The sequence below is a fragment of the Aegilops tauschii genome, chromosome 4, assembly GCF_002575655.3.
Source record: "Aegilops tauschii subsp. strangulata cultivar AL8/78 chromosome 4, Aet v6.0, whole genome shotgun sequence".
Classification (NCBI taxonomy): domain Eukaryota; kingdom Viridiplantae; phylum Streptophyta; class Magnoliopsida; order Poales; family Poaceae; genus Aegilops; species Aegilops tauschii.
In genome coordinates, this window is record NC_053038.3 from 511,354,729 (window position 1) to 511,377,790 (window position 23,062).

General features: G+C 46.3%; 2 protein-coding genes and 1 long non-coding RNA gene across 3 annotated transcripts; all 3 read left to right on the forward strand.

Moving 5' to 3' along the window:
* Positions 1 to 267: 267 nt before the first annotated feature.
* On the forward strand, positions 268 to 744 carry LOC141022040 (uncharacterized). Its single transcript, XM_073497919.1, has 2 exons — positions 268 to 403; positions 578 to 744. The coding sequence occupies exons 1-2, from the start codon at positions 268 to 270 to the stop codon at positions 742 to 744; spliced, it is 303 nt and encodes a 100-aa protein (XP_073354020.1).
* A 1,248-nt stretch (positions 745 to 1,992) lies between these two features.
* On the forward strand, positions 1,993 to 2,694 carry LOC109742277 (flowering-promoting factor 1-like protein 5). Its single transcript, XM_020301368.3, has one exon. It carries the CDS (start codon positions 2,039 to 2,041, stop codon positions 2,369 to 2,371), a length of 333 nt encoding a protein of 110 aa, XP_020156957.3. The 5' UTR covers positions 1,993 to 2,038; the 3' UTR covers positions 2,372 to 2,694.
* Positions 2,695 to 18,406: 15,712 nt separating this feature from the next.
* On the forward strand, positions 18,407 to 21,849 carry LOC141021398 (uncharacterized). The gene is made up of 3 exons (XR_012182673.1): positions 18,407 to 18,662; positions 20,128 to 20,199; positions 21,543 to 21,849. It is a non-coding gene; the product is annotated as an uncharacterized lncRNA (long non-coding RNA).
* The last annotated feature ends 1,213 nt before the right edge of the window (positions 21,850 to 23,062 follow it).

Here is a 23,062-nt window from a genome sequence, read left to right on the forward strand (position 1 = left end):
TATGCCGATTACTTCGAGAATAACGCTCTCTTCAAACCACACAAATTTCGACGCCGCTTCCGTATGGCAAGACATGTGTTCAATCGTATTCGGGAGAGAGTGGTAGCATATGACCCATACTTTGAGTGCAAAGAGAATTCCCTTGGCAAGCTTGGCTTCTCTTCTTACCAAAAATGCACTGCGGCTATTCGCATGCTTGCATATGGAATTTCGGGTCATCTTGTGGATGAGTATGTTCGTATGAGTGAGTCCACATGTCTCCTCTCGATGTATAGTTTCTACAAGGCCGTGGTCGTAGTGTTTGGCCCTGAGTACCTGAGAGAGTCAACTGCCGCTGATTCAGAGAGGTTGTTGGCGATCAATGCCGAGAGGGGCTTTTCGGGCATGCTTGATAGTGTTGATTGTATGCACTGAAACTGGAAGAACTGTCCATTTCCTTGGCAGGGGCAACACAAGGGGCATGTGAATGCTACTGTCATACTTGAAGCGGTGGCTTCATAAGATCTGTGAATATGGCATTCTTTCTTCGGAATGGCTGGTTCTCACAATGATATCAGTATTCTTCAACGTTCTCCAGTGTTTGCCAGGATTGCAGAAGGCCACTGCCCAGAGGTCAATTTTGAGATCAATGGCCACCAGTACAACAAGGGATATTACCTTGCTGATGGTATCTATCCAGAGTGGTCCACTCTTGTGAAGACCATACCCAATCCACAAGAAGAGAAGAGACAGATGTTTTCCTAAATGCAGGAGAGTGCTAGGAAGGATGTGGAGCGTGCTTTCGGTGTGCTTCAGTCTCGATGGGGTATCGTTCGTAACCCTGCATTGACATGGAGCACTCAGAAGATTTGGGAGGTGATGACTGCTAGTGTGATCATGTACAACATGATCGTGAAGGATAAGCGTGATGATAGCATCTAACGAACAAGGGTTTGATTTTCATGGCGAAAATGTTGAGCATGAGCAGCCACCTCCTGCAACCTTCGAACAGTTTATTCATTTTTATCGTGAATGGCGTGATTGGCATACTCATGTCCAGCTCCAGAATGACTTGGTTGAGCACATGTGGACTCACATTCACAACTAGTAGATCTACCAGTTACTTTTCATGCAAATAAATTTCGATTGGGTTGTAAAGACTATTTCATAGTATTGTTTTTATTTTGATTGGGTTGTAAGATATTTTAGATGTGAAACTATTTGCTATGTTTGATTTGAACTATTTACTATGATTCATTTTAGTATGCTTGTGTTGGGTGCACGGACGAGATGCGACCGAAATGTGTGCACAACCGTCACATCTAAAAGTCCGGGCGGACGCGGCCCCATTGTCACCCCCAACGGACGAAAAACGGACGAAACAGACGTCCGGTTGGGGTTGTGCGTTGGAGTTGGCCTTAATTTTCAAGCAGCCGATAAATCTAAAAATTGGAAATAGCGTAGCTGTTAAAGATCTCTCACAATCAAACAAAGAAATGAACAAAAGAATTGTCCTTTGACACAGCTGTGCGGTGGTCACGGGAAATGGCAACATATAGCGGCGCACCGGGTATGGCCGAGAGTGTCGGCAACGACTAGATTGCAGGAGAGCTAAACAGCGGCGACGGCGGCGGCGGCAAGATGGACAAGTGACAAGCCGACAGAGAGAGCGACGAGGCAAAGAGGCGCCAGATGCATGCACTTGCGACTTGCGATTGCGAGCATGTCGTCCAACTCCAACGCATGTGTGCAAGTACAGAGCACCGGCGCCTCAACGGCCAGACTTGACAACACTCTGCTGCGTCGGGAGATACTCACGTAAGACGTAACGTCAGCCTCCACTCTCGCCGGACGAACATTCTTTTCCCACACTGAAAAGACGGGAGAGGCTAAAACCAGCCGCAACTATTTCAAAAGAGGAGCACCCGAATAGGCAAATCATCCAGAATCTCGACCCTAGATGGTGCACTTGTCTACCGCGCGCGCAACGCTGGCCTATATATATGCACCACCCCTGCTGATCGATAGCGTGCGCACATCTCAGCCAGCTAGAGAAGGGATGTCTGGTTCCGGCTCGGGCTCCGGCGTGTGGGTGTTCAAGAACGGCGTGATGCAGCTGCAGCCGGAGCAGCCGGCGGCGGGCCGGAAGGCGCTGCTATACGTGCCCACCGGCGAGAAGATGACGTCGCTGGAGCTACTGGAACGCCGCCTGGGAGCGCACGGCTGGGAGCGCTACTACGAGAACCGCGACATCGTGCAGCTCCACCGCCGCGACGGCGGCATCGACCTCATCTCCCTCCCGCGGGACTTCACCAAGTTCCGCTCCACCCACATGTACGACGTCGTCCTCAAGAACCGCGACAGCTTCAAGGTCGTCGACGTCCCAAGTTAATTGACCCACTACACTCCATCATCAACGTCGCCTTCGATCTCTTATGCGACTATATGTGTGTGTGCTATACATACTCCACTCCTAAGTACTTTTGTATTTGCTTAAGGCGTGAAATCAGGGCGGAACGCATCAAGGCATGCATGCATTACGTCTGTGCCGTAGTAAATTGCAATTGTACGCGTGTGCATGGTTTGTAGAAGGGTAGAGAGGGAGATGGTGGAATTGTTGATGCATTGTTTGAGGATCGTGGGCATATATTATATTGTAGTACAATGACCAACTTAAAGTATAAGATAAGGTAGAATAAAATCCTACATTATCCTCTCTTTCCTAATAATTATAATACTCAACATGGTTGTGGGCTTGAAGGGTGACAGCCTTCGTTAGCTAGCTGTTGCACATTTGATGGTCATATTCAGACAACAAATTATATTGACGATTTTAAATTATATTTCAACCATGACTTAAACTAATAAAATATAAATTATACACAGCAAAAGTAATATCATTCAACACTTTGAACGAGTCAAATAATATAATTTTTGGTGACATGTATTAACATTTTTCTAGCCAAATATGTGGTCAAATTTTGACCCAAAATACGATGAGACTAATAAACCCGGATGCAGGCAGTATTTATTAGAGTTCAAAAGTATATCAATCTTCAACATTAAAGTATGACAAAAAAATTATAACAAGCCATAACTGGTACACATAAGGATATATGCCTACATACACAACCTATTGTTGGACTGTCATCCAAACCGGATGTACGTATCCCTGCTACCAATATCATACTTTTGCTGATCATGTGTCCGCCTATTTGCATATACGTTGATCAAATGGTTAATTATCTCTAACTATATCTATGTTTATGCAATGCGGATTAAATAGTTATTCAGTTCTTTTGCATATATTGATTTCCCACTATTTTTCTCGGCATGTTCCGCTTTTGATTTCCATTGCACGCGGCTAGGACCCCGACCAAGGCATTGCGGTTCTGCTAAGATAGAAGTTTAAGGGTATGATATACTACTACTGCTTCAAAAAAAGTACAATACATAAGTATGATGTTAGAGCGATCCTATCAGAGTAGCCAAAATGGTTCGATCGAGTTATAAGAATTGTCAATATGATAATTTTGATCCAAAATTACACTCCAGGAAGGTCTCGCCCACACAACTTGTCATATCCAAAACCACGTGCTCGCAATCGCCTCAATGTTAAGGAGGAACGGGATGAGCGCTACACCGCCTACGCGTCTCGGTCGCCCGCCCAGGCGAAAAATTTGTGTAGACCGTTGCTGGGCAGAGGCTATCGCTCGAAACGAACTTCGTCGTATGGCTCCAATACAAGGAAGCACATGTGGATTTCGCATTGGATCCAGTGCGCGTCAGATGGCACCAATTCAATGCCAAGATGGTTCGATCCGAGGAGACGAATCATGCAATATTGGGGGTTGTCACCCTTGAAAAAGCGTGTCCAACCTCCACTGCACGGGATAGGAATGAGACCAAGAAGAGGTCGTCGGACCATCACACCGTTACGCATAGAGGACAAATGGACTCATCACATATGCATGTGCCTCGTGTACTACATTCATCATCGTTGTGGTGGGAGCAACTAGTGCTTCTTCCAAGACATAAAAAGCCATCAATTTATTATATGAAAATGCGAAAATCCATCATTGCACCCGAGCTTATCTGCACCCACGCTGACAAAAAAAAACAAATACTAAAAAATTCAAAAAAATTCAATTTTTTTGTGCGGTAGACATTTGATGCGCGAGTACCGCTCCAATTTTCAAATCATTTGTACATATGAGGAGCTCTCAAAAAAAAAGACAAATTGGGGTCTGAAAAAATGTTTACTGTTCATGTACTGTTTTAGCCCGATTTGTCTCTTTTACTGAGAGTTGCTCAGTTGCCCAAATGACTTGAAATTTTGAGCAGGCCTCACGCATCAAATTGTCTACAGCATAATTTTTTTTTTGGAATTTTTTGAATCTTTGTTGAATTGTTTATGAATATTTTCTAACCAGGTGCAGATGAGCCTGGGCACCGAAACGCCCTACTCATGAAGATGTCACTACTCAACTTTTATACCCCTATGTAACAACTTTATAATGCAATGTTATCTCAAATTGAGTGTATGATTATTGAGTTGATACAATAAGAAAAAGATATGAGGGTCGCATTATGGTGACTCTGTGTTTGCGCAGCGCCTTGCAGCCCTTGTATTATTATTACGGAGCGTGGTCCATATCCAATATGACGCTCACACATATGGCAACTTTACTAGAGGCGCGTGTAGATAAATTCGACGAAGTGGATGATGCACGGTTCGAGCTCGAACCGAACTATCCATGTTCACCGCTGTTCGCTGCCCATATGGTAGCTAGCTGGAGCTCTCGATCTTCCCGTGTTCATTCGTGTCTTTTCTTCCAGATTCTCCACCAAAATCCGTCACGTCATCCACTTTGGAATTCGTCTCCGATCATGATATATACGAACTGTTCCCTGCAAGGAATAGTGCATCTTTACCGAGTGGGATTATTGCAAAAAGAAAGCATAAAGTCTCGGCCAACGAACATATTCTTAGTTCTTGCCGATGGCTACTCTTTGCCATTCCTGCCGAAATATCCCTGCTCAATTTCGAATCGTGGCGTTTTAGTCCATTATGGCACCTCGCTCAATATCGAATCTCAAATGCTTCCAAGAGCACATCATAATATGTCAACATTGTGGCACGGCACCCGACATGTATGAGCAAGATGCAATTTCATGTATCTCTGATTCGATTATCTGCCATGAGGAACCTGATCATAATAGACAGTGGTAGAGGACAAACAAAATTTAACTGGGGCAGCCCCGTCATCAGCAATGCCGCTTCGCCATCTCGCACCCTACCAGTGCGGATGCACCCGCACAACCTAGATTTCGTGTGCCTTGCGAATTGGCACCATCGCCGCCCTCATCCTGCCCCCCCCCCCCCTGCAGTGTTGGTTTTCTTTTTGAAACACGTGTAACTTTACTCATACTCGTGAGAAACACGTGTAACTTTACTCATACTCGTAAGGATTAAAAGTACAATGATTTGCTCTCGCAAAAAAAAAGTACAATGCTTTGGGTAACGAAAGGTTTGTGCTGGTGTGGCTGGCTAGGTTCGATCCTCTTTCCGTCGGAGTGTGACTGCGTTTGCTGAATCGCCACACGATGATCGCTGAGACCTCCGCGCGTTACGCGCCAGGGCGCTCCGTCGCGTTGATTGTTTCGCCTGGCTACTGTGCATGGTCTCAATTTTTATATTTCTGGTTATATTTGAAAAAAAGCCCAGCACACACCTCATACTAAATGGTTGCTGGTCTTCCTTGGTTCTCGCTTCGCCCGGTCAATGGCTTACCTGTCAACCGTCGACCGCTCAGGTCAACAGTTGACCAGTGACCAGTCAACAGTTGGGCGTTTGACTCTGGTAAAAATGGTCTAAAAAACAGTAAAAAAAAGAAAAAGATAGATTGGAAAATACGAAAAAAGGAAAAAAATAAAAAAAACGAAAAGGTTCAAAAAAAAATCACATAGATAAAAAAATAGCAAAGAATCGAAAAAGTTCATGATTTTAAAAAAGGTCGAGAATATGAAAATGTTCACAATGATTTTGACAAAAAGTTCGCAGACTTAAAAATCATCAATATTGAAAAACAAAGTTACGGAAATCTTTTTTTTGCGGATTATGGAAAAAGCTTTTGCATTTAAAAAAGTTCACGAATTAAAAAAAATGCTCACAAATCTGAAGAAAGTTGATCTGTTTTCAAATAAAAATTCACGATTTTTTTTCAAAACACGAACTAAAATGTTGCAACAAAAAATTCACAGATTTTAGTAAAGTTTGATAGAAACTAGCAAAAACTGAAAAAAAAAGGAGATCGAAAAGGTTCACAAATTCAAAGATGTTCTCGAGTTCAAAAAAGGTTTATGGATTTGAAAAAGTTCACGAACTCGAAAAAGTTCATCGGATTCTAAAAACGTTCATGGAGTTGAAAAAAATTATGACCTAAAAAAAGGTCATGAGTTCAAAGAAAGTTCATGATTTTTTTTAAAAAAATTCATGCATTTGAAAAAAGATCATGAATTTGAAAAAGTTCACGTGTACTCGGACTTCAAAAAGTTCTCAAATTTGGGAAAAGATGTTCTCGGATTTGAAAAAAGTTCACGACTTTGACGGAAAAAAGTGCACAAAATTCGGGAAAAATAACAATTTAAATGAAAAAACGTTCAAAAGAAAACGGATTTTTTTTACAAATTTCAGAAAAAGTTCACACAAAAGATTATGTATTTGAAAAAACCTTTTGAATTAAAAAAATTTCTCTCATTTCAAAAAAGTAAAATGGAAAATGGAAATTAAAGGAAGAAAATAAAAATAAACACTAAAGAAAAATTTTCGAGAAAACATGAAAAAAAAGAACTCTTTAGAAGCTTCTAGATGCTTCCAGAAACGATCCAAAAGGTTCTAGAAGCTTCAAAAAGCTGGCTGGGTCTCTTCCGATCAATTTTTTCAGGAAATGATAAATTCCCAAGGATTCAAAGAAATGTTTGCAATTTCAAAAATAATGTTCGTCTATTCAAAAAATGTTTATAATTTCTAAAAATGTTCACGATTTCGAAAAGAAAATGTTCATGATTTCAAAAAAGAGAATTAGAACATTAGAGAAATGAGAAAAAGATAAATGTTCACTATTTCAAAAAGTTATCATGATTTCAAAAACATGTTCAAGATTAAAAAAAAACGTTCACGATTTCAAAAAAAGAGAAAAGAACATTAAAGAAAATAAAAATGTTCACGATTTCAAAAAAAAGTTTCACGATTTGAAAAAAAAAGAGAAACAGAACATTAAAGAAAAGAGAAAAATAAAAATGTTTAAGATTTCAAAAAAAATGTTCACGATTTCAGAAAAAGATAAACAGAACATTAAAAAAAGAGAAAAAAAATTAATCAGAAAAGGTAGAAAGAAAATGGAAATACAAAATAAAAAACCGGTAAAAATAAACAAGAAAATCGGTTCTGGAAGGTTCTAGAACCTTCCCAAAGCTGGTGGGGAGGAATCCCTATATGGGCCGGCCCAAAAAGCTGCGGACGCTCAAGGGGCTACGCGCGCACTCGCTAGCGGGCGACCTATGCGCCGTATAGGATCCCCGATGCTCGCGTGCGTCATATCTGGGGGTGAGGGGAGGGGGGCTCTGTTGAAGGAATCTCTAGATGGGCCGGCCCAGTTAACAAGTTGCTTCTGTTAGATATTTTCCTTTTCCTTTTTTCATATCCTCGGTTTTCTATTTTTTGGGGGTTTATTGCACTTTATTTTTTTATAGGTTCGCAGCATACGGTGAAAACAGTTGTCAAGTGCACACTATATTTTTAGCATATGGAGAACTTCTTTAAAATGCACACTAAACTTCCGTTGGCATATGGCGAACATTTTTCAGAACACACACTGAACATTTTTGGTATATATATTGAACTTTTTTTAATATATGATGAACATTTTCTAATACACACCAAACAATTTTTTAACATGCTTGAATTTTTTTAATATAGACTGAACTTTTATAAAACACATACTGAACAATTTTTGAAAATATATTTTTTCAGTTTTTAGTCAGCTTTTTTACTAGAACTTTGTACTAAAGTTAGTAAAAAAGTTGAGACACTTATTTTGGGATGGAAGGAGTAGCTTATAAAATCTCTAGCTTCTAAAAAACAACAACTTGTTTTTGTAGGTGAAAAGCCGACTAAAAACCTGAGGAGGAAAAATATAGTTAACAAGTAGAACGTCCGTCAGTTGCTACGGGCTATAATGCATATAAATGAATCATATGATCACAGTCGTCTTCAAGGTCAAAGCTCATTTCCCCCTCGTACCCGCGGGCGTGGCTCCCTAAAATTCAACAGTGTGGACAGTCCGGACCCCCCCAAATCCAGACCATATGTTGGAAAGAAATGTGATTGTCCGGACTATCCGCCATGTTAACTCCAACACGCGGTCCCAACACAAAATACTGCCCCCCAACGCACCCTTCCCTCTTCCTGGAGCCCTCTCTTAAAACCGGATGGCACCCACATCACCTTCATCATGGCACCCTCTCTCCTTCACACCGTACTTCATGGACCCCCAAGGAGGAGTCCACCGCCAACCGCCTTGCAAGCCAAAGGCTCTCGTGACCGCATGAAGTACTACGCTGAGAAATGCGTCCAGGCTCACAATGAGGCTGAGAAGAGAAAGACACTTGGGCGTCCAGGCATCGACCCCAAGCTTGCTGCCAAGAAGAAGAGAAGCCTGCTGAAGCTGCACCCAAAGCCTCAAGACAGGAAAGACCAAGCATTATCTTCCCTGCCAGTATGACTGGCTCGAAGCCAAAGTTCCCTTTAGCAGCTTCAGAGCAGAAGAAGACACGGCAAGCTGAGGCTGAAGCCAGGAAGAGAAAGCATAGTGACACCTCTGATGCTACTTCCTCCCAAAAGAAGATGAAGACAAAGTCTTCAAAGTTTTCACGCAAAGAGTGTGCTGCTGCCCAAGAGCCGCTGAATGTTTAACCCATTTCTGTTGCACTTCCTGCCTCCACAAATCGCGAGCGTCGTCTCGTTGTCCATGAGCCTGCTCCCACAGAGGCTCCAGAGTCTGAAGAGATTCCAGCTGCCGACTCCACCGCAGCTGAAGACATGGGTCATGAGGACCATGTAGAAGATGATGAAGTCCTTCCTCATCTCGAGCCCAAACCGGTATCATCGCCTGCTCCTACGAGTAGTGAACTAATTAGCATTGGCGATCCCATGACGCCAATTGGTCAAGATGAATTTTGGGAAGAGCAACACCCGAACTCCCCCCTGCATGAAGTGATTCCCCGCACTCCACCAGCTCATGTCACCACTCCGGTGCTTGAGACCCCACAAGTGTGACGCCCGGATAATTAAGCTACAGTAACCCTCTACTAATGATGCCGCGTCACCTTGATTACTGTTGCTAATCTCGCGTTAGTTCAAAACAGATTCAAATTCAAATTCAAAATCAAGCAAACAATAAAAGTTTTTAAATTAAACTAAAATGTTCGGGATGAGCCAAATAATGCATAGGTAAGTATGGTGGAGAAATCACACTTTTATAAAAGGCTTAAATACTCTAAAATGTTTTTAATAGTAGCAAAAACAATTAGTTGAATTCCTTTTACAATAAATAAAATATTAAACTATTTTATTTAGTACCCAAATTAATGTGGAAGTAGTATATATAGCAATACCAATTTAGGAACCATTTGTGTATTTTGTAAAACTAAAATAAAAGGAAACTAGACATAAAACAGAAAAGAAAAGTAAAAAGAAAAATAGTAAAAGAAAAACAAAAATAACAAAAAGGAGAAAGACTAAAGTACACTGTGCACTTGAGCCCACTTGCTATAGTACCGGCCCAGCCCACCATCCCCATCTTCTTCTTGTTCTGTTCATCAGGGGCTGGCTAGACGCGCCTGCGTCGTCCATGCTGGCGATCGCCACGCGTCGGCCATCTGTCCTCCTCCACGGCGCCTACTTGACACCCCCGAGCCCCCTCGTCGAACCCTAGCATGCCATTCCCATCCCCTCGCGCCGTTTTTCTTCCTCCCCGCGACAAGCCAAAGCTCCGTCGCAACAGTTGTCGCAAACCTCGTGCCCACCGTCGTTGCCGCCATCTAGGACTAGACCGGGAGCTCCGCCATCGTCGTCCTCATCCAACCAAAGCCGCGGATCGGGCTGATGAGCTTTGCCTCGTCTGGATCAACCTCGTCAACACCACCGGTCCCCGAAGCTCCCCCCTCCGATTCGCCTGCTCCCGACCTCCCCCGACGCGTCTGAGCACGACCACAGCTCCTTGGTGAGCTCACGCACCTCCTGCCTCTCCTATTTTTCTCGCGCGCATCCTCTATGTGGGTTCCCCGCATCGCCGTCGTAGCCGCTCCGCTGTGCCTCACCGCCGTTACTCCTCCGGTGACCATATGGTCTGGCCGCGAGTGTCGCTAGTCTCGCGCTGGACTCCTGGTTCGAACACGCCTCGTTGCTCCCCTCGTTCTCGAGCCGTAGCACAAGCCCTGCCGGAGCCGAAGCATCACTGCCGACTCTGCCCGCCCGCAACCCCGCCTCACCGCGCGACCGCCTACTCGTGGCCTCGCCCCCTGCTCGCCTCGCTCGCCTCCTGACTGCCGCTGCTGCCACTGAAGCCCGCCACTGCCGCTGCCCTTGCTCGCGCTCATCACGCCCCCTCCTCTGTCGCTCGCCGCCGCTTCCAATGGCCCGCCTGCCTACAGTGGCACAGCTGCCGCCGGCCTCCGCCCGGCCGTGCCCTCCCACGCCGCTGCCCCCGCTGCTCGCCCCGGGCCTCTACCGCGGCGCCTCCCCTGGTCGCCCGCCCGGCTCCCCTCATCCCCGCCGCGTCGGCCGCCCCTGCTCCCGCATGCTGCTCCTTCTGCTACTGCCGCCCCACCGCGCCTCGCCGCTTCCCGCCGCGAGCGCGCGCCTCCCCTGGCTGCCGGCGACCCGCCGTGCCGGCCGCCTCCGCCGCTACCTCCGGCGAGCCCTGACCGCGCACACCGCCGCCCCGACCATGGTTCCTGCTGCGTGCTGGCCGGCCCCCTGTTTTTCATTAGAGGGGATAGCCCCTTACCATTTACACTTAACCACCCCCACTAATGTGCTACTGACCCCTAGGTCCCACCACTAAAAAGTTTAAAATAACCTCTGTTAGTTAGTTGGCCCTATGATAGGTGGGCCCCTTGTCCAGTTTGACCAAGTCAAAATGCTGACTAGAATAGCCTAGTCACTAACAGGAGGGTCCCACTAGCCCTTTGACAAGTCAAAGTCTCCAGTTGACTGCTGACTGGGCAGTCAACTGGGACCCACCGTCAACCTCTGGGAACTTTGCTGGGTACACTTCTGTGTACCCGTAGCAATTTAACCTTTTAATTTCAAGTAAATAATAATTCCAGAAAATGTTTAAAACTTTGAAAAATCATATAAAATAAACCGTACCCCGGTTGGAAAACTTTGTACATGAAAGTTGCTCAGAACGACGAGACGAATCCGGATACGCAGCCCTTTTGTCCGCCACACATCCCTAGCATAGCTAACACGCAACTTTTCCCCTCCGGTTCATCTGTCCGAAAACACTGAACACCGGGAATACTTTCTCGGATGTTTTCCCCCTTCGCCAGTATCACCTATCCCTGCGTTAGATCACCCCTGGCACTGCGTATTGCCTTGTTATATTTTGTGATGCTTTGTTTGCTCTGTATTCATTGTTTCTTCCCCTCTTCTCTCTGGTAGACTACGAGACGGACGTCGCTGCTGCCTCGATCGACTACGTTGTTGACGACCCCTCCTTGCCAGAGCAACCAGGCAAGCCCCCCTTTGATCAACCTGATATCGCCTATTCCTTCTCTCTACTTCTTGCATTAGAGTAGTGTAGCATGTTACTGCTTTCGGTTAATCCTATTCTGCTGCATAGCCTGTCATTGTTGCTACAGTTGTTACCCTTACCTGCAATCCTAAATGCTTAGTATAGGATGCTAGTATTCCATTAGTGGCCCTACATTCTTGTCCGTCTGCCATGCTATACTATCGGGCTGTGATCACTCAGGAGGTGATCATGGGTATATACATATATACATACATACTATACAGGTGGTGACGAAAGTCGCGTCGACTCGTTGAGTACCCGCATGTGATTCTGATGTGGGGGCTGAAAGGACAGGTGGCTCCATCCAGGTAGTGGTGGGCCTGAGTTCCCGACGGCCCCCGACTATTACTTTGTGGCGGAGCGACATGGCAGGTTGAGACCATCTAGGAGAGAGGTGGGCCTGGCCCTGGTCGGCGTCCGCAGTTACTTCATAATAACACTCTTAACGAGATCTTGGTATTTGATCTGAGTTGGGACGTTGACCTTATACACACTAACCGCCACGTGGGACAAGATATGGGCAACCGGCGTCGTGGTACCAGCCGAAGCCTTCGTGACGTCAGCGACTGAGCGGCGCATGCTGGATTGGACCGGAAGCCTGCGCTTGTATTAAGGGGGCTAGGTCTGCTTCCGGCCGCCCTCGCAACATGCAGGTGTGCAATGGGCGATGGGCCCAGACCCCTGCGCCATAGGATTTAGACCGGCGTGCTGACTTCTCTGTTGTGCCTAGGTAGGGCTGCGACGTGTTGATCTTCCAAGGCTGGGCATGACCCAGGAAAGTGTGTCCGGCCAAACGGGATCGAGCGTGTCGGGTGATGTGGTGCACCCCTGCAGGGAAGTTTATCTATTCGAATAGCCGTGATCCTCAGTAACAGGACGACCCGGAGTTGTACCTTGACCTTATGACAACTAGAACTGGATACTTAATAAAACACACCCTTCCAAGTGCCAGATACCACCCGGTGATTGCTCTCTCACAGGTTGACGAGGAGAGGATCGTTGGGTTAGGATTGTGCTATGCGATGATACTTGGTGAACTTACCATCTACTCTCTTCTACATGCTGCAAGATGGAGGCTGCCAGAAGCGTAGTCTTCGACAGGACTAGCTATCCCCCTCTTATTCTGGCATTCTGCAGTTCAGTCCACCGATATTGCCTCTTTACACATATACCCATGCATATGTAGTGTAGATCCTTGCTTGCGAGTACTTTGGATGAGTACTCACGGTTGCTTTCTCCCTCTTTTCCCCCTTTCCCTTCTACCTGGTTGTCGCAACCAGATGCTGGAGCCCAGGAGCCAGATGCCACCGTCGACGATGACTCCTACTACATCGGAGGTGCCTACTACTACGTGCATGCCGCTGACGATAGCCAGGAGTAGTTTAGGAGGATCCCAGGCAGGAGGCCTGCGCCTCGTTCGATCTGTATCCCAGTTTGTGCTAGCCTTCTTAAGGCAAACTTGTTTAACTTATGTCTGTACTCAGATATTGTTGCTTCCGCTGACTCGTCTATGATCGAGCACTTGTATTTGAGCCCTCGTGGCCCCTGGCTTGTATTATGATGCTTGTATGACTTATTTTATTTTTAGAGTTGTGTTGTGATATCTTCCCGTGAGTCCCTGATCTTGATCGTACACGTTTGCGTGTATGATTAGTGTACGATTGAATCGGGGGCGTCACAAGTTGGTATCAGATCCGACTGCATGTAGGAATCCCCCTTCCGCACTCCTTGGCCGAAGTTGAGTCTAGTCAATGAAAAATGTTTTACTAACATGGCTGTGCGGCCCATGGGCCCACATCGCCATTGGGTGGTATTAGGATCTTTTACTCCTCGTCTATACTCTGGGACTCTAATCTCTCTTCTCTTCGGGTTAAAGGAATTTGCTAAAACTCTAACATTAGGTTCTCGTAACAACTTTCTCCCGGAGAGCCACTTATTACAGATGATCGCCTGCTGCACCAGAAGATTTTGAAGTTACTCTCCGATATTCTCTCGAGACCTTGTGCCCACCGCTTTTGCTATTCCCGACCACCGACAAACCCTTATGGATAACTACTTACACCTGTCCTTCTTACTTCCATTCCCAGCTGCTCTTGTTATTACAAGATGCATCGAATTATTCCTCGACTATTAATAATCTCTTGAGCCACTACCTTATAGATCTTTGCCGCATGCATACCCCTACGGATAATTCCTCGCACTTATCGAGTATCCGCTCATTCCCAGTTGTTCATGTGTTTCACAAAAGTCTTCGATCTTCTGAAAATCCTGAGCAACCTATTGCTCTTGAAATTCCTGCTTGCTTACATTATGGTTAATCCCATAAGTCTCGTAATCTTATTGGCATCCCTTGTCATTATCATTTTAAGTCCGTTGATTCAATATGTTGAGGATGCTCGCATTCCTCAGTCGATCCTATAATTCATCCTTCTGGCTCAGACGTCATTTTAAACATGAGCTGGTCCTCGACCAATCAAGTTGTCGTTGAATGTACCCCTAAGTCTATTAAACTTATCCATTCTTAATCAGAGTGTTTGCTTCTGATCCCTTGATTTGGAAATCATAATTCATTTGCATTTGAGCTTTGAATTAGTCAGATGATTCTATAATCTTATGGCCTTGCATTCTTTTTCCTTCTGATTGAGTACCGATACTCACCTCAGATTCCTGGTGGTCCGCGAGACCAATTGCTTGGTTATTATTCGACAGTGTCCTTCATATCCAATAACCTTGAGAGTTTTCTCCCCTGATACATAATGCCTTTGGTAAATTGTGTCTTCTGCCTTTGGCAAGTTATATCCTATGCTTTTGTCAACCATGCTCTGCTTCGAGCATGTGTTAATTCGTCCTAAAGTTCATGGTATATGTTCTAAGATGCCCCGATGGGTTGAACCTATGCCTTCCTTAATGTGTGAACCCGAAAGGTTTCACGGGTCATACTCCTCTGGTAATTCACCATGTAGGTTTTGTCACTGAAATCATTTTTGTTTAGAGCAGTGAATGAATGGTCATACATTGGAGAAGTGGGAGTCGACCTTGAACTTGTGTTCATGCCCATGGAAACGATGTGGATCTTATCATTAAAGATTCTCTTACATTAATTATTCCCTTGGTATAAGCTCATCTCATATCTGGGATCTGGCCTTTTTGCAATCGTGGTTCCGACCACATTTTCTCCTTGATTCCATTTCTCAGACAAGTTAAAATACTTGTCTTCTGTTGATCGATACATCTCCGCAACCTCTATTTTGATCTTCCTTTGAGTATTGCCCTCCGGTATCTCAAGAATATCAAAGAACTGTGTTGCTTCATATGAGTCTTCATCTAGTATTGCTTCTCACCGTTTTCAGATTTTCCCCGGGTTCTGAGTTATTAGTCACTCGAGAACACCGATAAGTGAATTGATTCCGCACTCCGATTCAATAACTCTAAGTAATTTTCATTGCTTATGAGTTTAGTAATCCTTCAAGTCATTCCTAGCCTGATTGGCTATATCCTTATCATGCAACTTTTTAACTGTGCTACCTGGTCCTTCTTCCTGGAGAACAATTTTCGATGATGAGCTAAGCTTACGTCGACTTTCCTCGTCATATCATTTCGCCTTGAACAACAATCTTGACTCCGAGATTGTGATGTACCCGTGGTTCCAATAACCTTTTGCTTCATCATTCCTTTGACTTGGTGTCATCGCCGATCGATTACATCTTCTTGAAATCTCTCGACAAATGTGTCGTGATCATCATCAGCATTCAGAGCTCTTCCAGGATATTAATCAAACTCCTGATGATAAGTGTCATCCTCGTCCCTTGGTAGTTTGAGTTACCATCGACCACATCCTTACCTTCCTTTCATCATAAACATGTTCATGTTATGGATGCAACTTGCTATGCAGCTTGTGTTATGTTCTACCTGAAGTATTACCATCTTTTATGTCAAGGATGTTGTGAGAATTTCTCCACCTCTTGAGAATTCTTGATATAATATTACTTCTCGTCATCTCCGTTCATTCCTTGGCCCCCCTGTTGTTTCTAACCGGAATACCAACAATTGGACTATGATGTGTGAATTCAAAACTTCTAGCAACCCTATTGCTTTGAAGTTAATGGTCGATATTTTATTCTTAGACCATTGGTTATCGAATCACCATTCTAACGTTGATCATGCTACGTAAGCCCATATTTCGGGTGCACCTTTCAACCAATGTTTAACTGTGGATGTTCCCTCGAGCATACAACAGTATATCATTTGATCTGACAAATGTTATCTCCTTGTTCACATAATTGTGGACACCCATCTTCTTGGAAATCTCGATGAATTTTTGTTGAGTCCATCAGCCACCCCGTCATCCTCTCCTTGGCTCAATGATGAACTCTTGTTCGGAAATCGCTTCCATAGTTCATTTCACGGGAATCTTACGATGTCTTCTCGTCAATTTGTGTCGCACCTTTTTCTTCTCAGGCATCCTGAGTCTGAGGTATCCTGACCCAAATCAGATTTGAATTTCGGTCGGATATGATGGTTGGAACATAATTCCAAGAGTTATAACACTGGTCTTTTATGACCCGGTAAGGTGATGTCATGCCTAGCACACCTGGCCGAAGGACCTATTGTTATAGTTCCATTTTTGCAAGGTTAGCCATTTTCCCATGAGGAAATTGTAAAACTTATCCTATAAGTTGTTCCTGATGGATCCTTTGTATATCCAAAGTCTGATCTTTACCCAATGACCATGTCAATGCTATCTCGAAGCATGTCTGTGGTACTCAAATTTTCAACAAGAACATTTGAAGCCCAATGCTAAATTTTCTTTATCAATTATTCAAACACCGTTGTTTAGGTAATGTCATGAACTTCCTCTCCCCTTACCTAAATGGTTTTCTACTTTCTATCCTGGCATGGATATCATGCACTGCTTGTCCTTGGGAAGGATATACCCCTGAATTATGTGTTTACACACATTTTTCTTTCCATTGTTCTGATTAAATCTGATAAGACGCTTTTCCCTTTCCATTGGTTTGTTTAAAACCTTTCTATGATCTATATGATATAAGCAGTAATAATTCCCTGCTTGTGCAAACACCTCGGTGTACAACTCTGTCAGTAAGACCCTGTTACTATTGTTGATGACAATCTGGTAAACACCGATGGACGAGAACTTTGCCTATTGGTCCGCCTCATTTCAACGAGCAGGAAAATGGTTCTCTTCGTCCCTCGCCCTTGGTATCGATGTTGTTGCCGACATAACTGACATGGTACCCTCTGACATGCCTTGCTTTCGTGACCGTGCAAGATGTCAGCCCCCTTTCTACTTTAAACCACATGGTGGGCCCATAACCCACAGTTCCACAGGATCGAAACCTGACTCTCCTGTACACCCTGTTGCCAAAAGTTATTCCTAGAGCTTGACTTCGTATGTAGTTCACGGGCCACCTGCCTACTGATCTATTCTGGTATCAGCGCAATACTTATTCCCAATGCTCTGAACCCCTTTCACATTTCGTATCAGGCAACGAACGATTGCCTATGCGCTTGAAACTTCTAATTTGCACCTTCTTACTTTGCTCTCGATAATTTCTTAATTCAATTCAAGAGTTACTTTCCTCCACTTTTCCCCGACGTTATCGACCAGATAGTGAACGTCACAGAGGTCCGTTCTCCCGGAATACCCACCCTTTATTCTTTCGTAAGTACGATGGAATTCCCAAAGAAAGAATGTCGACTTCATCACGATGACCTGAAGCAGAGAAATGAAGACATCAACGTGATGGATCGACCTCTTCGAGAAGAGCAACCAAGACCGAGAAGATCCGTTAGAATTTCGCAACCACTACTTTCCCCTTTACACCACCTCTTAAATCTCGGGATGAGATTTCTTGTAGTGGAGGAGAATTGTGACGCCCGGATAATTAAGCTACAGTAACCCTCTACTAATGATGCCTCGTCACCTCGATTACTGTTGCTAATCTCAGGTTAGTTCGAAACAGATTCAAATTCAAATTCAAAATCAAGCAAACAATAAAAGTTTTCAAATATTAAACTAAAATGTTCGGGGTGAGCCAAATAATGCATAGGTAAGTATGGTGGAGAAACCACACTTTTATAAAGGATTAAATACTCTAAAATGTTTTTAATAGTAGCAAAAACAATTAGTTGAATTCCTTTTACAATAAATAAAATATTAAACTATTTTATTTAGTTACCCAAATTAATGTGGCAGTAGTATATATAGCAATACCAATTTAGGAACCATTTGTTTATTTTGTAAAACTAAAATAAAAGGAAACTAGACATAAAACAGAAAAGAAAATTAAAAAGAAAAATAGTAAAAGAAAAAAAAAATAACAAAAAGGAGAAAGACTAAAGTACACTGTGCACTTGAGCCCACTGGCTATAGTACCGGCCCAACCCACCGTCCCCATCTTCTTCTTGTTCTGTTCATCAGGGGCTGGCTGGACGCACCTGCGTCGTCCATGCCGGCGATTGCCACGCGTCGGCCATCTGTCCTCCTCCACGGCGCCTACTTGACACCCCCGAGCCCCCTCGTCGAACCCTAGCTTGCCATTCCCATCCCCTCGTGCCGTTTTTCTTCCTCCCCGCGACAAGCCGAAGCTCCGCCGCCACCGTCGTCGCTGCCACCTAGGACTACAACGGGAGCTCCGCCATCGTCGTCCTCATCCAACCAAAGCTGCGGATCGGGCTGATGAGCTTTGCCTCGTCTGGATCGATCTCGTCAACACCACCGGTCCCCGAAGCTCCCCTTCTCCGATTTGCATGCTCCCGACCTCCCCCGACGCGTCTGAGCACGCCCACAGCTCCTTGGTGAGCTCACGCACCTCCTCCCTCTCCTATTTTTCTCGCGCGCATCCTCTACGTGGGTTCCCCGCATCGCCGTCATAGCCGCTCCGCTGTGCCTCACCGCCGTTACTCCTCCGGTGACCATATGGTCTTGCCGCGAGTGTCGCTAGTCTCGCGCTGGACTCATGGTTCGAACACGCCTCGTTGCTCCCCTCGTTCTCGAGCCATAGCACAAGCCCTGCCGGAGCCGAAGCATCACTGCCGACTTTGCCCGCCCGCAACCCCGCCTCACCGCGCGACCGCCTACTCGTGGCCTTGCCCCCTGCTCGCCTCGCTCGCCTGCTGACTGCCGCTGCTGCCACTGATGCCCGCCGCTGCCGCTGCCCTTGCTCGCGCTCATCACGCCCCCTCCTCTGTCGCTCGCCGCCGCTTCCCATGGCCCGCCTGCCTACAGCAGCGCCGCTGCCGCCGGCCTCCGCCCGGCCGTGGCCTTCCACGCCGCTGCCCCCGCGCTCGAGCTTCCCCCGCTGCTTGCCCCGGGCCTCTGCCGCGGCGCCTCCCCTGGTCGCCCGCCCGGCTCCCCTCATCCCCACCGCGTCGGCCGCCCCTGCTCCCGCGTGCTGCTCCTTCTGCTACTGCCGCCCCATCACGCCTCGCCGCTTCCCGCCGCGAGCGCGTGCCTCCCCTGGCTGCCGGCGACCCGCCGTGCCGGACGCATCCGCCGCTACCTCCGGCGAGCCCTTCCCGCGCACACCGCCGCCCCGACCATGGTTCCTGCTGCATGCTGGCCGGCCCCCTGTTTTTTATTAGAGGGGATAGCCCCTTACCATTTACACTTAACCACCCCCACTAATGTGCTACTGACCCCTGGGCCCCACCACTAAAAAGTTTAAAATAACCTCTGTTAGTTAGTTGGCCCTATGACAGGTGGGCCCCCTGTCCAGTTTGACCATGTCAAAATGCTGACAAGACTAGCCTAGTCTCTAACAGGAGGGTCCCACTAGCCCTTTGACCAGTCAAAGTCTCCAGTTGAGTGCTGACTGGGTAGTCAACTGGGACCCATCGTCAGCCTCTATGCACTTTGATGGGTACACTTCTGTGTACCCGTAGCAATTTAACCTTTTAATTTCAAGTAAATAATAATTCCAGAAAATGTTTAATAGTTTGGAAAATCATTTAAAATAAACTGTACCTCGGTTGGAAAAACTTTGTACATGAAAGTTGCTCAGAACGACGAGACGAATCCGGATATGTAGCCCTTTTGTCCGCCACACATCCCTAGCATAGCTAACACACAACTTTTCCCGTCCATTTCATCTGTCCGAAAACGCTGAACACCGGGAATACTTTCTCGGATGTTTTCCCCCCTTCGCCAGTATCACCTATCCCTGCGTTAGATCACCCCTGGCACTGCGTATTGCCTTGTTATATTTTGTGATGCTTTGTTTGCTCTGTATTCATTGTTTCTTCCCCCTCTTCTCTCCGGTAGACTACGAGACGGACGTCGCTGCTGCCTCGATCGACTACGTTGTCGAGGACCCCTCCTTGCCAGAGCAACCAGGCAAGCCCCCCCTTTGATCAACCCGATATTGCCTATTCATTCTCTCTACTGCCTGCATTAGAGTAGTGTAGCATGTTACTACTTTCGGTTAATCCTATTCTGCTGCATAACCTGTCATTGTTGCTACAGTTGTTACCCTTACCTGCAATCCTAAATGCTTAGTATAGGATGCTAGTATTCCATCAGTGGCCCTACATTCTTGTCCGTCCGCCATGCTATACTATCGGGCTGTGATCACTCGGGAGCTGATCACGGGTATATACATATATACATACATACTATACAGGTGGTGACTAAAGTCGGGTCGACTCGTTGAGTACCCGCATGTGATTCTGATGTGGGGGCTGAAAGGACAGGTGGCTCCATCCAGGTAGTGGTGGGCCCGAGTTCCCGACGGCCCCCGATTGTTACTTTGTGGCGGAGCGACAGGGCAGGTTGAGACCACCTCGGAGAGAGGTGGGCCTGGCCCTGGTCGGCGTCCGCGGTTACTTCATAATAACACGCTTAACGAGATCTTGGTATTTGATCTGAGTTGGGTCGTTGACCTTATACGCACTAACCGCCACGTGGGACAAGATATGGGCAACCGGCGTCGTGGTATCAGCCGAAGCCTTTGTGACGTCAGCGACTGAGCGGCGCGCGCCGGATTGGACCGTAAGCCTGTGCTTGTATTAAGGGGACTAGGTCTGCTTCCGGCCGCCCTCGCAACATGCAGGTGTGCAATGGGCGATGGGTCCAGACCCCTGCGCCATAGGATTTAGACAGGCGTGCTGACTTCTCTGTTGTGGCTAGGTAGGGCTACGACGTGTTGATCTTCCAAGGCCGGGCATGACCCAGGAAAGTGCGTCGGGCCAAAGGGGATCGAGCGTGTCGGGTAATGTGGTGCACCCCTGCAGGGAAGTTTATCTATTCGAATAGCCGTGATCCTCGGTAACAGGACGACCCGGAGTTGTACCTTGACCTTATGACAACTAGAACCGGATACTTAATAAAACACACCCTTCCAAGTGCCAGATACCACCCGGTGATTGCTCTCTCACAGGTCGACGAGGAGAGGATCGTTGGGTTAGGATTGTGCTATGCGATGATACTTGGTGAACTTACCATCTACTCTCTTCTACATGCTGCAAGATGCAGTCTGCCAGAAGCGTAGTCTTCGACAACACTAGCTATCCCCCTCGTATTCTGGCATTCTACAGTTCAGTCCACCGATATTGCCTCTTTACACATATACCCATGCATATGTAGTGTAGATCCTTGCTTGCGAGTACTTTGGATGAGTACTCACGGTTGCTTTTCTCCCTCTTTTCCTCCTTTCCCTTCTACCTGGTTGTCGCAACCAGATGCTGGAGCCCATGAGCCAGACGCCACCGTCGACGACGACTCCTACTACACCGGAGTTGCCTACAACTACGTGCAGGCCAATGACGACAGCCAGGAGTAGTTTAGGAGGATCCCAGGCAGGAGGCCTGCGCCTCGTTCGATCTGTATCCCAGTTTGTGCTAGCCTTCTTAAGGCAAACTTGTTTAACTTATGTCTGTACTTAGATATTGTTGCTTCTGCTGACTCATCTATGATCGAGCACTTGTATTCGAGCCCTCGAGGCCCCTGGCTTGTATTATGATGCTTGTATGACTTATTTTATTTTTAGAGTTGTGTTGTGATATCTTCCCGTGAGTCCCTGATCTTGATCGTACACGTTTGCGTGTATGATTAGTGTACGATTGAATCGGGGGCGTCACAACAAGCAACACCTGAAGACATGGAGAAGACCACCCCTTCACCACAGGCGACAACTCCTTTCCGAAGGCTTTGCAGAGGCCCTAGGCCTCGGTCTCCATGTCCAACATTCCTGAGGAGGATGTGCAACACACCAGCTCAGTAGCACGTCAAGTGTTCCCCGAAGCCACCCCCTCAGTGAGTGCTAGTGAATATGAAGCCAAAGAGGCTGAAGACATTCTGGCTGCATCAGCCGATGAAGAAAGAGAAGAAGAACAAGAAGTTATTCCCCCTGCCAGTGATCCCGTTGTATAAGAAGAGGATGTGATTGTGCCAGAACCCCCTGTTCATGAAGCCACTGAAGCTAAAGACAATGCGACTGCCACCACCATCACTACTGAAGCCAATGACGTTGTCATGGCTGAAGACAAGTTGGAGCCTGAAGTCAATGCTGCCACCGAAGAAAATGCGCAGCCAACCACTTCTTATGTAGCCATTCCTCCACCAGTGCCTCACACTATGGAACGTGCTTACAACCATGGTGGTGAGCTTGTTTCTGTTAGATGGCCCATTCTCATTCCACCCACTACTCCAGGTCCACAATATGACTATCATGTGGAGCGTAGGCCTCAAACACAGAAGCCAAATCCCAGGCTGCCAAGGCTTCCCAGTGCCGCAACAACTCAAGGCTCCTTCAGTGTGCTCAGCTTCAGAGAGCACAACACCTTCTTCGACTCTGCAAAGAATCCATACAAGAAGCCCAAGATCTCCTCAGATAGGTTCTGGAGCTACCAGCAACGCAACTACTACTCTTGCATACTCTATAATCAAGACCAGATTTTTCCACACAAGCGTCTTGACTGCGATGCCATTGCTGGGCTGCCATGCCTTGAAGAGGCTCTTGATTGCTTCAGAGAAGTCGGACTGCTCCAGTTTGTTACTAATAAGGAGCACTGGAATGAAGAGCTTCTGCTGCAGTTCTATGCTACACTTCACATTAGAGGCTACAACAGGGATCTGAAGACATGGATCCTTGAGTGGATGACAGGCAATGTCCATCATGAAGCCAAAGCTCAAGACATCATCGAGCTAACTTCCCTGGCCACTCCTGGTGAGCTGTTTGAACCAGGTTGTCTGCTATATC